General features: G+C 63.3%; 1 protein-coding gene across 2 annotated transcripts; it reads right to left on the bottom strand.

Moving 5' to 3' along the window:
* Positions 1–8,209: 8,209 nt before the first annotated feature.
* ENDOU (endonuclease, poly(U) specific) lies at positions 8,210–12,304 on the bottom strand. 2 transcript variants are annotated; one of them, XM_074929462.1, is made up of 9 exons: positions 12,200–12,304; positions 11,258–11,392; positions 11,045–11,080; positions 10,180–10,351; positions 9,876–10,075; positions 9,502–9,615; positions 9,312–9,418; positions 8,862–9,004; positions 8,210–8,649 (listed from the first exon to the last, which is right to left on the bottom strand). In XM_074929462.1, exons 1-9 carry the CDS (start codon positions 12,207–12,209, stop codon positions 8,535–8,537), a joined length of 1,032 nt encoding a protein of 343 aa, XP_074785563.1. In that variant the 5' UTR covers positions 12,210–12,304; the 3' UTR covers positions 8,210–8,534. The 2 variants fall into 2 exon arrangements, with proteins under 2 accessions (XP_074785563.1, XP_074785564.1); XM_074929463.1 differs by lacking the exon at positions 11,045–11,080.
* Positions 12,305–12,912: the final 608 nt, after the last annotated feature.

Raw genomic sequence — 12,912 nt, forward strand, 5'->3', positions numbered from 1 at the left:
TCAGACTGTTGATTCTTGAGTTAATCGTCTTTTCCCCCTCGGGGACATCAGATTTTGGCAACTAACTTTCTTGCTGATTAGTGGGGGGCCGGTGGGAGAGGAGGTGGGCATGGTCCTGAGAGAATCAACGTGGTGGCACTGTGCTTGACCCTGGGGAAAGTGGGACGTGCCAGGACACAGCTTGTCTGCACCTACCCGGCCCCGAGGGTTAAACTGGGCTTGTGCAAAAGCCGGGACCCTCAGGCTCACACCGTCTGTTGGAAGCCAACCCATCATTTGCCTGTTTGCAGCCTTCAGGACCAGTTTTTTCTCTCCCTGAGCCCAAGCTGTTGCTCCTGGCCGTGGCCGTGTGGGCGAGTGACTCCTGTGCGTGGGGTGTCCCCATCCCTGCAGCATCCAGCACCCTCCAGTCCTGCCCAGTGTCTCACCCAGCCCTGGTCTGAGCCACCCGGGTCCTTGGAGCGTGGGATCAGCAGTGCCACGGCGCTGGACATCGATCCCCGTGGACATGTCGTGGGGATGGACACCTGCTAGAAGATTCTGTCCAGATTGGCCACCACATCCCGGGCTGTGGTGTCCTGGCAGCTTCCAAAACCTGCACCTCCTCCATCAAACGGAGCGTCCGTGCCTGCGCCACCACCCTGCTCCCCTCCCTGCACCCTGCCGGGGCCAGGGCACCCAGAGGGAGGGCAAGTCCCCCTTCCCACATCCAGCCCAGTGGAACTGGGACCAGGTTCCGCATCCCAGGGGCTCCTCCGGAGCTTCCCGTTGGTGCGGGGTGGGGAATTCACCCAAATCCCAGCCCCTAAGCTCTTTGCCGCGCTCCGGATCAGCCGCGGTTCAATCTGTTTGCAAAGCTGTACAGAGTGTTTACACAGTGGGGACCGGTCCAGGGGATTAGGGGAAACGTTCCCCCGGCATCTGCTCGGCCCAGCCACTGCACTGCAGCACCCCTCTCCTCGGGGGCCATCCCGGCTCTCCCAGCCCTCCCCATCCCCACCCCTGCCGTGGGATCCAGGGAGCGCGCTGGCTCCGGAGGTGCTCTGTGTTCTCCCGGCACCCAAAGGGATTTCGGTGCTGACACAGGGTCCTGCTCACGGTGGAGGAGCTCACGCTCCACCCAGGTGCTGGTGTGGGTCCCCGTGGGCTGGCTGACCCCGAGGGGAGCTCAGGGTGACCAAGAGGGACGGTCATCCCCCTCCCCTGGGCTCTGAGGAGTCTCAGGATATCCCTGAGCCCGCGGATACGTGGGCAACACTAACGCTGTGCCAGCTTCCAGCAGCAGAAAGGGCCCCTCTGGAGGGTCCCCTAATTCCTGAGCCCCCCTCTGGGGTCACGAGCCTGAGTGTGGTGACGGTGCTGGGAGCAGGAGGCACAGATGCCACCATGAGCTGGGTGGCTGGGGTGCGGGAGGCCCACGGGCTCTGTTCGGAGGGTGCCACACGCAGCACTTTCACCCTTCTCCCCCTCTCCCACCATCTGCCCTTCTCAGGAAACCTCAGAAATCACGTTTGGCCCACGAGGGACGTTCCTGAGGTGTCCCTTGGATGCACCCTGGTGCTCCTGCACCAGGTTGGGAACACGCTGGGCTGTCAGAAGAGCTTGTGGGGACACGGCTGCTCTCCCCAGAGCTGTGCCAGCCCCCCGCCCGAGGGCTGCGGTCACCACCCGGGCTGCTGCGGGGTGTTAAATCGTGTCCTGGAAGAGCAGAGCCTGTCACCGTCCTACATGCAAGGATCTGGGCTGCTGGCGAGGGCTGACAGCCAGAGACACCCCGAAAGGAGCCTGCGCTCGGGTGGGACCGGGGCAGCAACCCCAGCCCACGGGGGGCTGACGGCAGCGCGGGCAGCGCGGGCAGCGCGGGCAGGGACAGGCAGCCTTGGGCAATCCCCAGAGCCCTGGCATCTGGGTGGCACCGGGCATTTCATTGAGTCCCATCCCTGGCTGAGACGTGGGAGGTGGCAGCTGTCGAGCACTGGTCAGCACACACAGAGCGCTGGGTTGTTTCATTTTTTATTTTTTTATTTTTTTTCATATTATAATACAAGTTCAGGAACCTCCCAGCTTAATCCCCACCAGATAAACTAACAGTGGAGAGATTTGGAGTTATTGACGAAGTCTTGCTGCTCGGGTGAGATTAGAGCTCGGCTTAATCTTGTAGCAGGAGGGTTTGGGGGTGGTTTAATCAGAATTTGTACAGGAATAATCCCGTCTTTAAACTCGTCCGCAGCCCAATCCCTCCCAAGTTGTAATCAGGCAGGAGCCTCTCAGATGAAGAGGCCTCGGGGGGTATTTCCAGCTCAAATGATGCAGGGGGAGTCCCAGAGACACGAGCCAAGGGCACGCAGGTGCCAAAGACCCCATGCGCACCCACCCAGAGCGCTGGCACCTTCCCCAGAGGGGAAACTGAGGCACGGACCCCAGCGAGGCTTCGCTTCTCATTGTCCTCCTGCGTGGTGACTCGATACCAGTTTCTGCAAAGGTTTAAGCTTGTGGGATTCGGCCACTTGCCCACGAGATGCCCGAGCCAGCAGTGGCCCTGGAGGTACCCGGAGCCTGGGGGACACTGAGGTGTCACCTGGCCAGGAAAGCTTGAAGCACTCCCCCCGGCCAAGGCCAGGGGACAGGCACTGCAGGGCAGGTGGCCCCAGGACCAGCCCAGCCCTGAGGACTAACCCAAAGCTGGGGGCTCAGCCTGCTCCCCACAGCCGCCCCCGACCCCGTGCCGCGGACGGGGGCCCTGAGCCAGCAGCCACGCTGGGCTACTCAAAGGACATCTCCTGTGCCAGCAGCCCTGCACAACCCCCCCGACTCACAGACAAGACTCAAATCACCTGCCAACGAGGCCGCAACCACCATCGAGAGAGCTGGGCACACGCTTTTGCCCCCCGAACCCTGCCAGGGTGCCGTAAGCCGCTCCCTTCACCGTGCCGTGCCTCAGTTTCCCCCCCCAGGGCTGCCGAGCTCGCCGGACCCTTGTGCAGCGCCAGCGCCCGGCAGGGACGCGGCTGCTTTTGTGCCACGCCGGCTCTTTCAGGGAGCACAAAGACGGGACACGGCGGCACAGATGGACCCTTTCAGAGGGGAGCGGGCTCCTTTCTCCGTCTGCCGCCGGGCTCTGCCTTCCGTCGCAATCCCCCTTAATTGAATCCGCACTTTCATAGCTCATTACCCCGCTGATGGATTGGATTAGCCCGGCCTGCGGCCCGCCAGCCTCTGCGGGGAACAGTTGGCTGCTCGGCGTCCCCGCGGGGAGCAGGAGAAAGGTGCAGAGGGGGCCCAGCGGGCTACCGGCCGTTAGCCGAAGCTCGGGGCCAACGGACGCGACCTTGGCTTGCCTCTCCAACGGCCGGACCCAGCTGCGGGCCTGCCTGCTCGCCGTGCCACGCGCAGGGGGGAGGTGGTAGCCGCGGCGGGTCTGTGGTTCTGGCCGTGTTGGACCCCCCCCCCCCCCGCGGGGTCCTGGGTTTCCCCAGTGGTATTTATTTGATCATAGGAAGAGCATCCCTGGGGTGGGAGGGATGCGGGAGGGATGCGGGAGGGATTGGGGGGGACCAGCTCTGGGTTGGGACAGCAAGTACCTAATGCTGAATCTCAGGGCATTATGAGGGGGGGCTCTGCCACCCCAAATGCAGGGCAGGACACCGGCACGTGCCGATTTCCCCCCCCCCGCTGCCGCTCGCGTGTCCATATGGGCTAACGGCCGCGGTGGCTCCCGGCCCCGCTGGCTCATTAACCTCTGCTCCGGGGCTGGACCCCCAGCCCAGCTGCCAGTGATGCTTTGCGCCCCCTCCCTGGCTGCTTGGGGGGCTCAGGGGGGGCTCTGCTCTCCGCCATCCCTTTCATCCTCAGGATGAATCACTGTAAAAGGAGGATTTACTGTATCTAAACCCTGGTTGGCCTCTTACCCCGACCACAGCAGGGCTCACCCCATCTCTGCTGCATCCCGGAGAAGGGGGATGCTGCCCCGGGGTCCCCTCCCACCCTGCACGTGGGGGCTGGCTGGTTTTGGGGTGTTTTCCCAGTTAACTTGTGCTCAGGGCTGGGACAGAGGGTTCCTGAGCCGCCTCGGAGCGCCCCATACGCAGGCCAGCATCACCCTCACCGTAGAGTCGAGCACCGCCGCTGCGTGCTGAGCCGTGCCGGGGATGCGGCAGAGCGGGGGGCTTGTCCGTGGGGAGCATTTCTGCCCCCCCTTAAAGTGCTGAGCCACGGGAAAGGGAAGGGGCTGCCTCCCCAGTGGGATTTTTGCTGGCGGTGCCTCTCCGGCGGCCGGCAGAGAGGAGCGGTGCTGCCCGGGCTGCGGGAGCGAACCGAGGGCCGGGGCCTTACATCCAGATGGAGATCCCCTCCTGCCAGCTCAGACAGCTGATCGCGGCGGATAAAAAAGTGCCCGCGGCGTAAATGGTTTAGCATATTCCCCTCTGCATCCTCATCCTCTTAGCAAAAAGGTACAGCCGGGCACTCCCGGCGGGCTCCCCTACCAGATGTGGCCAGAGTCCCATCGGGGTAGTTAGTGCCGTATCGTTTACGGGAGGGGATTAGAGAGCCTCCACTTAGAGTCACGGTCCCCAAGGCCTCTCGGATTAGGATATAATGCAGCAGGCTTTGCCTTACGGGGGCTCAGATGGAGCTGGAACCCTCTTCATCCTCACTTTGCGAAAGCTCTAATGGCCGGGAGTTGGTGGGGGTACGTGGGGCTGTGGCTGCTGGGGGATGGCTGGGTCCGTGCCAGGGGGGATCCTGGTGGGATCTCTCAGCTACTTCCAAGGGTGAGACCCAGCACATGAGCTGGGGCAAGGACCTGGGGGTGATAGAGCATCCCTCCACCCAGGACCCTGAATTTTCAGCATTTTTTCTTCATAATGGGGGGGACACCTCTCCTGCCTGCCCCTGGGAGAGGCTCGGGGTGTCCTGCCTGGCCTCTACAAGCCCTGGGGATGTGTCCCAGCCCCTCAGGCACCCTGAAGGGAAGCCCTCCTTGCCCCAGTGTCTGCACGCCGGCCCATCCAGGTGTGGCTCAGCGTGGTCTTGTGTAAACCTTGGTGGTCAGAGTCCAAACCAGGCTCCAGGGGTGGCTGGAGCGCTGCTGGCCGGGCGCTGGCAATGGCCAGCCTCTCATTTCTCCTCCTCCCGGTTCCCTCTGCCCCCAGCACAGCATGGGAAAACCGGGGAAAACGGGGGACCTTGGGTTAGCGGCTCAAATTCTCACCAGCAGAGCCGTGTCCAGGGGGTAAGTCAAGGTTTTTGGTCCCAGTTGGCCCAGATCAGGTGAAGGAGGCCAAGCCCTGGCCCTGGTTTGCAAGGCAGCACCCACCCCTCCCACGGGCAATGAAGCCGCACGTCTGGCCAGGTGGTTTTGGGGGGGGAGTCAAGGGGATACCCCAATATTCCCTGACATGGGGAGTGGGGGGCAACGGTCGCCTGAGCCTGCCCGCGAGCTCAGCTGCAGCGAAGGCACCCAGGCAGCCCACGAGCCCCATGGAGGGAGGGCCAGCATCCCCCTCCGAAACTCCCTGACGCGGCTGCGCTCAGGTGGGGGATGCGATTGCACTGTGTGTGTGTGACCCCCCCCGAGATCCAGTGTTGTCCCCGTCAGGCACAGAGCTGGGGGGGCCCTGGAGTCCCTGAGCTGGCAACAGATGGCTGGAGGCAGCTTGCTGACACCTGCCCCTCCTCTCCACCCCTCTCCTGCCCTTCCCTTTCTTCTCCGCTCGTTTTGTTTCATTTCCCAACACTTTGGGTGAAGCCGGAGGGTCCCGCCGTGCTGCTCCCCTTGGCCGAGGGGAGCCTGTCCTGGGAGCTGGACCCGGGGGCAGAAAGATTCCGAGGGACGTGCTGGCTCCAGGGAGGACCAGGGGGCCCTTCGCATGGAGGGCGATGCTGCGGAGGATGCTGTGGTGGCTCTGCCAGCAGTGGGCAGGGAGTTTGGGGTCTGGGGAGCCCCACTGATGGCCATTTGCCTCTGCCCTGCCTGGGCACGACCTGGAGGCTCGTGGCCTTGGCAGGCACCTGCCAAACACCCTACAGCCTGAGCTGATGGAGGCAGGGGGCTCCATCAGACAGACACATCCCCAGAAAAGTGCCCACCCTGGCCCCTTCTTGCTCCCCCACGGCTTGTGACAACCAGAGGGGTTCCTTCTGAGTGGGGACAAAGCACAGAGCAGCCCCAGAGCATCTCCAAGGACTGGCCAGTCCCCCAGCGCTACACCCACCACCATGGCAGCAGCCCAGGCCGGGGTGGGCGACCTTTCTCTGTGAGATTTTGTCTCCATTCACCCCTGAAACGGATGCTGGAAAAGCAGCTTCCCAGCCCCGGGTGCCGTGGTCCTTCCAGCCGGGGAGTTCTGGCATCGAGGATGCTGGTGGCGAGCGGGCAGGACTGGGAGTGGGCTGGGGGATGTAGAACTGGGAGGAGGAACCGGGTCCTGTGCCAGCGCAGCCCCGCAGCGAGCAGCCACCACCCGCTGCCTCCCGGTAGCGCTGCCACAACCCTCCCGAACGGGCTCTGGCCAGGATGATGCCTGGAGCATCCTTGTCCCACAGCCGGGCTCTGCCTTGACCCGCACAACATCTGCCCCTCGCTAACAGCCCCCATCCACCCGCCAGCACAAACCGCCTGGGCCAGGGCCCCGAGCTGCCCCGCAGTGCTTGAACCCGCTGTTTAACCCCCCCACCCAGGTCCTGCAGCACCCCAACTCCCGGGTGTGGGAGAGGAGCCATGCCCACGCTGCTGGGAAGGGAGATGATAGCGGGGAGCCGACCCGCACCCACCCCAGGTACCCCCCCCTGCCCCGAACCGCCTCTTCCCTGGTTTCCCAGTGCATTTCTATAAATCAAGCTCTGGCATGCCCCCCCCCCCTCCCTCGTGGCGGGGTTTGGGGGTCACCTGTGACCCCTGGCAGATGGTGTGGGGACTCCCACCCCTTCCCCAGGAACTGTTGCAGCCGGCCATCTGTCAGGCAGCTCAAATCTCCCCGCTCCTGCCTGGGAGCTGCGGCGCAGCATCTCCACCCTGGGACCCCGGCTGCTGCCTGCCCTGCCGGCGCTGGGGGTGCAGGCAGGAGGGGATGGGGAGGGGGGGGGGGGTGTGAGTGGCTGCCCTGCCTGCTGCCCACCCCAATTTAGGGGGATAAGCAGAGGAGGGGGGTGATGGGATCACAGTGCCTCGGGGGAGCTCTCGGGTATGGCTGGCAGGGATGGGGCTGGCGGGGGGAGTTGTACCCCGAGTGTGGGGCATCGTCTCCGGGGGGGCGGTTACTGTGGGTGGCATCCTGGGGGTCCCAGCACCTAGCTACCCCCTCCGGCTGCCCAAGGGGGCTTTGGATTTATCCCCCAGAGCGCAGCGCTGGGAAAAGCACCTGGAGCCCTGAGCAGCCCCAGCTCTGGGTGCAGGGTTGGGGGGGGCTCTCTGGGGACCTGTGGCCCCTGGAGAGAGCACAGCTGGGTGAGGAGGGAGGATGCACCCACTGCAGACCCTAATTTCCTTGTGATGGGCCCCAGGGAGAGGCTGCCCCTGGGATGGGGACCCAGGGGCCCAGCAGCTCAGCCGGCTCCTCCATCCCCAGTTCCTCAGGGCAGGACCCAGGGGCAGCTCCTGGCGCTCAGAGAAGGCGGGGAGGGAGGCTGAGCCCAGAGGAGCTGGGTGCAGGGGGGTAAAGGAAGGCAGCGGACAAGTTTTTGTCACACTGAAGGAGCAAGTGGCACAGACGGTGGCACTGACCCTGCCTGGCAGAAGCTCGCTTGGCCCAGTGTCCTCAACCCCCCCGTGTCCCGCACCAGCAGGCCCCCAGCGATGAGGGGTGGCTCCCTGGAGATAAATGGAGATGAGGGTCCTGGGGTAACGTGCCCTAGTGCTGGGGGGTCTCAGCCATCCCCACTTCCCCAGGATCCCCAAAAGATCCAGCTCCCCCCCCACCCAAGAAGGGCTCCTGGAGGGGTGGGGGACGGATTGTCACCACAGGGACAGGCTTTGCTCCATGTCCCCTCCCCGCAGCAGCTGTGGGACTCTGGGCTGGAGGCTGCAGCCAGAGGGGAAGAGGGTGCAGCCCCTGGGCTGGATGCGGCCCTGGCAGCACCCGGGGGTCCCAGCACCCACCCTGGGCTGGTTCGTGCCCTGTCCCGGGCACAGAAGCGATGGGGAGGGGCAGGGTGCAGGGCGAGCGGCAGCTCTGGCACGGAGGAACAAAACACTTCTCCATCCAGGGTCAGTATTTATTTCACTCAGGTGTGCTGCTTTCTGCCGCACGTCCCTCCCTTCCCCCTGTTCTTCTGCTGTAACTGGGGAACACGACACCCCCCAGGACTGGGGGGGCGGGGGGGGGGAGCTCAGGCTGCTGCCTCCAGCCCCTCGCTGCCTCCACGCAGGGCACGGCCACCACCGTCCTGCCCAGGTCCTGCCGGTACCCTGCCCTGGTCCTGCAGCCTCCCACAGCGGGACCAGTGCTGCCCAGTGCTGCCCAGTGCCATTGGGCAGCCCAGGGCCCCAGAATGGGGCTGCAATCACCCTCCCCCCCCCCTCACTCCTCCCAGTCTCAGGGCGAGATCACGTAGGCCGTGGCGATGTACTTCTTGCCGATGCCGTAGGTGGACTTGGTCCAGGGGTAGGTCTGGATGCTGAGGCTGTAGCCACCCAGGCTCAGGTAACATCTGTGGGGACACAGCCTGTGTCACAGCCCTGCTCCATCCCTGAACCCCAAAATCGCATCTCTGGGGTGCTCAGTGTCCCCACACCAGCCCTGCTCCATCCCTGGCCCTCCCCATCCGTGATACCCCAGAGCTGATCGTGGTCAGGAGGGCACAGCTGGCTCCACAGCTGGAGGACAGACGGACAGACAGATGCAGACGGACGCGGTACTTACGCCCTCCCAGGCCGTGCGATGAAGCACAACGTGTACAGGCCAAGCTCAAACTCGGGGCTGCAGCCGATGAAGGCAGAGCCCACCTCCTTGTAGAAGCCATCCCAGCTGAACTGCAGCCCCAACACGTCGGGGTACGTGTCCCACTAGAGAAAGGGGGGTCGGGGGTCAGAGCCCCGGCTCCGCTCGGCTCCGGGTGCAGCAGGGAGGGAATTCAAGCAAAGCCTGTCTGCACACGAAGCCGGGCACCCTCATGCCCTCCCCAAGGCCAGAGCCAGAGCAGCTTTCACCTGGTCTGAGGGGCCACCAGATATTGAGCCCCTTTTTGCCCACTGCATGGTCTTTTGGGGACCTCCCCACCCTGCCTCCATGCCAAGGTCTGCACCAGGAGGCAGGAGGGACGTGGCAGGGTGAGGAGCATCTTTGGGATGCGGCTGATTTGGGATCACTTACTGGCCCGTCAAAGTTGTGGCTGAAGTAGTTGACCATGCCCTGCTTCTCAAGGAGGTAGAAGCGAATCCAGTTGTGAAATCCAGACACTTTCCCTTTTTTCACCTCCCCTAAACACAAGGGAGACGCTGGGGTGAGCCCCCCCAGCCTGGTGCTGCCCGGTCCCCCCCCATCCCACCGGTGAGGGCTCTACCTGAGAAGACGTGCTCGAAGCCGCTGGAGTCCTGCTCACCGTCACCTCTGGAGTAGAGGCCGAACCACATCTCCTTCAAATCGGTGACAAACTCCTGCTCGGAGCTGTAGCGGTCTGCAGGCAAGGCGGCGTGGAGAGGAGGGGGCCGTGTCCCAGTGTGGGAGCACAGGGAGAGGCAGAGCCGGGGCTCCCCCCACCCCTGGCCCGATCCCCTCCCTTTGGAACGATTCAGCTTTGCCCTGCTCCATTCTCCCACGTCCTGGCAGCTCCTCCAGTGCCTCCTCCCAGGTCATCTCCCACCCAGCTGGGGCTTTCCTTTGGGATACCCAATGCCCAGGGACAACCTGGTCAGCCCTGCCCCGCTCCACACTCACTTTTTTGGTGGAGGAAGGCAAAGAGTTTCTTCAGGAGCTCAGTTTTCATCACCTCCTTGAGAAAGTTGTCCTGCTCCCTCAGCTCCTCCGCCGTCACCTCCTCCTCCCTGCCAGTTGCCCTCTGGTAGTTGTCCAGCAGTTTAATGAAGCTTGCGTAGGTGGGTTTGGAGAAAAGCGCCTCGTTGACGTATTTGTAGAGCCTAGGAGAGCGCGGATCCTCCACTCAGCGGGGAAGCAAAGGGCCCTGGCTGGCCTCTGCTGTGGTGGCCCCTGGCCACTGCCGAGGATGCCGGCCCACACTCACGGCTGCGGGGAGCGGTCCTCCTGGTCGCCTGTCTCATCGGGGGAGGCCTGGTACTGGGGGTTAATGGCGATGTCGCTCGGGCGGGCTTTGTTGTGATCCGCCCTGTAAAGCTGTTCCGAGACGCGGAGGAGATCCTCGTCCGTGATGGCATCGCGGCTGCTGGAGAAACCGTCTGCGGGGAGAGGCAGGAGGTGGCAGGAGCAGGCAGCAGCTCCCGGGGCCGCAGATCAGCTGCCCACGGAGAAGCGAGGGTGATGCAGCACCCGATGCTGGGGTGACACACGGGTGTCACGATCCTGGGACACCGTGAGAGCTGGGTGCTCAGCACAGAGGGTTAAGGGGTGCAGGGGGGCCCCAACCCACTCCAACCCCACACCCTGGGGACAAGAGCTGGCCCCAGGGCTGCAGGCACGGGAGCCTTTCGTTAAGCACTGGGTGAGCTGGGAAGCGTCAGCCCCCGTCTCCCAGGCACGACGCTGCTCTTTGCACCACGTCTGCTAGGACCAGCCCCCTCTCGATCCCCCACATTTTAGGTGCAGGGTGACCAGGGGATGCAAAGGCCAGCTCGCCCCCGCCTCCGGCTGCTCCATGCCTCCTGCTTCCCCCGGCTCTGGTGACGGGAGATAAAGCTGCTGGTAAACAGGCGGGTGATGCCGGGGCTCCCGCTGCGCCGTCTGCTCAGCAACGACACGCAGCGGCTTGGAGCAGCTGGCGACAGGCGCGGAAAGGGCCAGAAACCAGAGCGACACCCCGATGCCATCGGCCCCCGAGAGCCGCGGGCGGCGGCGGAGCGAGCCGCCTCAAGCACACGGGGTGAAACTAAGGCGGTGGTTTGTCACCCTTGCTCAGAAGCGGAGCTACTCACCGCGGGTGCGAGCCGCCTCCTCAACCCATTCTCCACCTGCACGGAGCCAAAGGGAAAAGGAGCTCAGGGTGATGGAGACGGGAGCCCAGGACACCCCCCCACACACATACACATGCTTGTAGCCAGCCCCTTTGCACCCCACGGCTGGGTTGTGGCAGCCTCAGGGAGACAGCAGCCCCCCGCCAAGCCCCCCCGGGGGTGCTCAGTGCTCACCGGGTTGGCAGTGCCTGTAGTAATCCTCGCAGCAGTTGCCGTACGTCTCGCACTCGGCATCGCAGTGGCACTCGTCCTCCTCGCTGTAGGGCTCCTCGCAGCGTCCCTCGCAGGAGTCGGGGGCCGTGTACAGGTCTGTGGGAGAGAAAAACAGCAGCGTGGGCCTCAGGATGGACCGAGCACCCCTCCCCAGCCCGCCCGTGACCTGGGAGCATCCTTCCTTCTCCCGGGAGAGCCTGAAGGACCAAGCTCTGACCCTGCAGCTATTCGGGATCCTTTGTCAGCATTTCGGGGTGACATTTTAACCGGTTGAATCCTCAGGATGCACATCTCCGTGGGTCACTTCAGCCATTTGAATTTCACCACGTCAAGGCCACTTCCCACCAGGAAACGCATTCTCATCTCCCCACCATTAATTGCTCCTTCTGATTCACCCTTTTAACGCCTTCCTGAGCAGGAGCGCCCCAGGTCCTGCCGTCTCCTGGCTGGAGGTGAAGTGCCACATTCCAGACACCCTTATTTGCAACCCCATCGCCCTTTCTGCAACGCTGGGAAAACTGGGAACTCCTTCCCGAGCTATTTATATGATAAATGCCGTGTTACACACGGTGGCAAAGCTAAAAATAACGCAGCAACTTAAGCTGTGCCTTGAACAGGACAAGTGCCAGGTCTTGGATGATGGACACCGGCCATCAAGCCAAGAGGCGGGGTAGACCAAGATGTTGGGTTTGTACTAAGCGACAGCTTTGGGAAGGTGCTGGTCAGCTCCCGGCGGGAGGAGCGGGACAGCTGGCAGCCCGGGCAGGGCTTTTCCAGCACCCCCTTTTCTCCAGCCAGGACTGTGACCATCTCCAAGGACGTGCCTGAGAAGTCGCGTGCCAGCCACGCTGCCAGCCAGTAAAGGGATCGCTGGAGGAAAGGGTGTTGCTTTCCCTCGCAAACCTGCAATCATGCAACATCTTAAACACCTCTGGGTGGCCAACCCTGAACTCCAGCAGCACTCCAGCCCTCGGGGCAAATCCCGATGGAGCAGTGATGAGAGTGACCTCCAAGAGTCACGCGTGCTGGCTTCTCTCTGCACCCGCATTTCTTGTTGTGTTGTCTGGCATCTCACCCAAATTATTTGTGCTTTTCAGAGTCACACAATCAAGGTCCCGCATGGGCTGATGAGAGAGGAAGAACCTCTTCACCCCACCAGCCATCCCGGCGCAAGCTGGTTGACCATGCTGCAAGGCCACACTGCTGACTTCTCTTTGGCTTCTCCTCGCCGGGTCCTTCTCCACAAATCTGCTTTGCAGCGAGAGGGGTGTTAGTAGGAAAGAGTTGCCTGAGGTGCTCCTGGAGGCCATCGGCCCTCGGTGCTACTTTAGTCCCACCTTTGCTCACACTGATGCAGGGAGAAACGGGAAAGGGCACCCACAGTTTGGGCGGCGAGTGATGCTCATGGTGTCCAGACGCCCCAGTCTCACCAGTCCACACGGCAGAGCAGCCAGGTCTGGAGCTCTGGTGGGGTTGTCAGCTGAGGTCTCGCTCCTCAGGACAGAATCCCTGTTGCTCCCCAAGTGACAGTCGGGGTAGATCAGCCTGAATCACACATTGGGGCTCATTTCCCAGCAGCCTTCCCGGAGGGATTGTGCAAGGCAGGAACTGCCCTC

Source organism: Athene noctua, chromosome 30 (assembly GCF_965140245.1).
Source record: "Athene noctua chromosome 30, bAthNoc1.hap1.1, whole genome shotgun sequence".
NCBI lineage: Eukaryota > Metazoa > Chordata > Aves > Strigiformes > Strigidae > Athene > Athene noctua.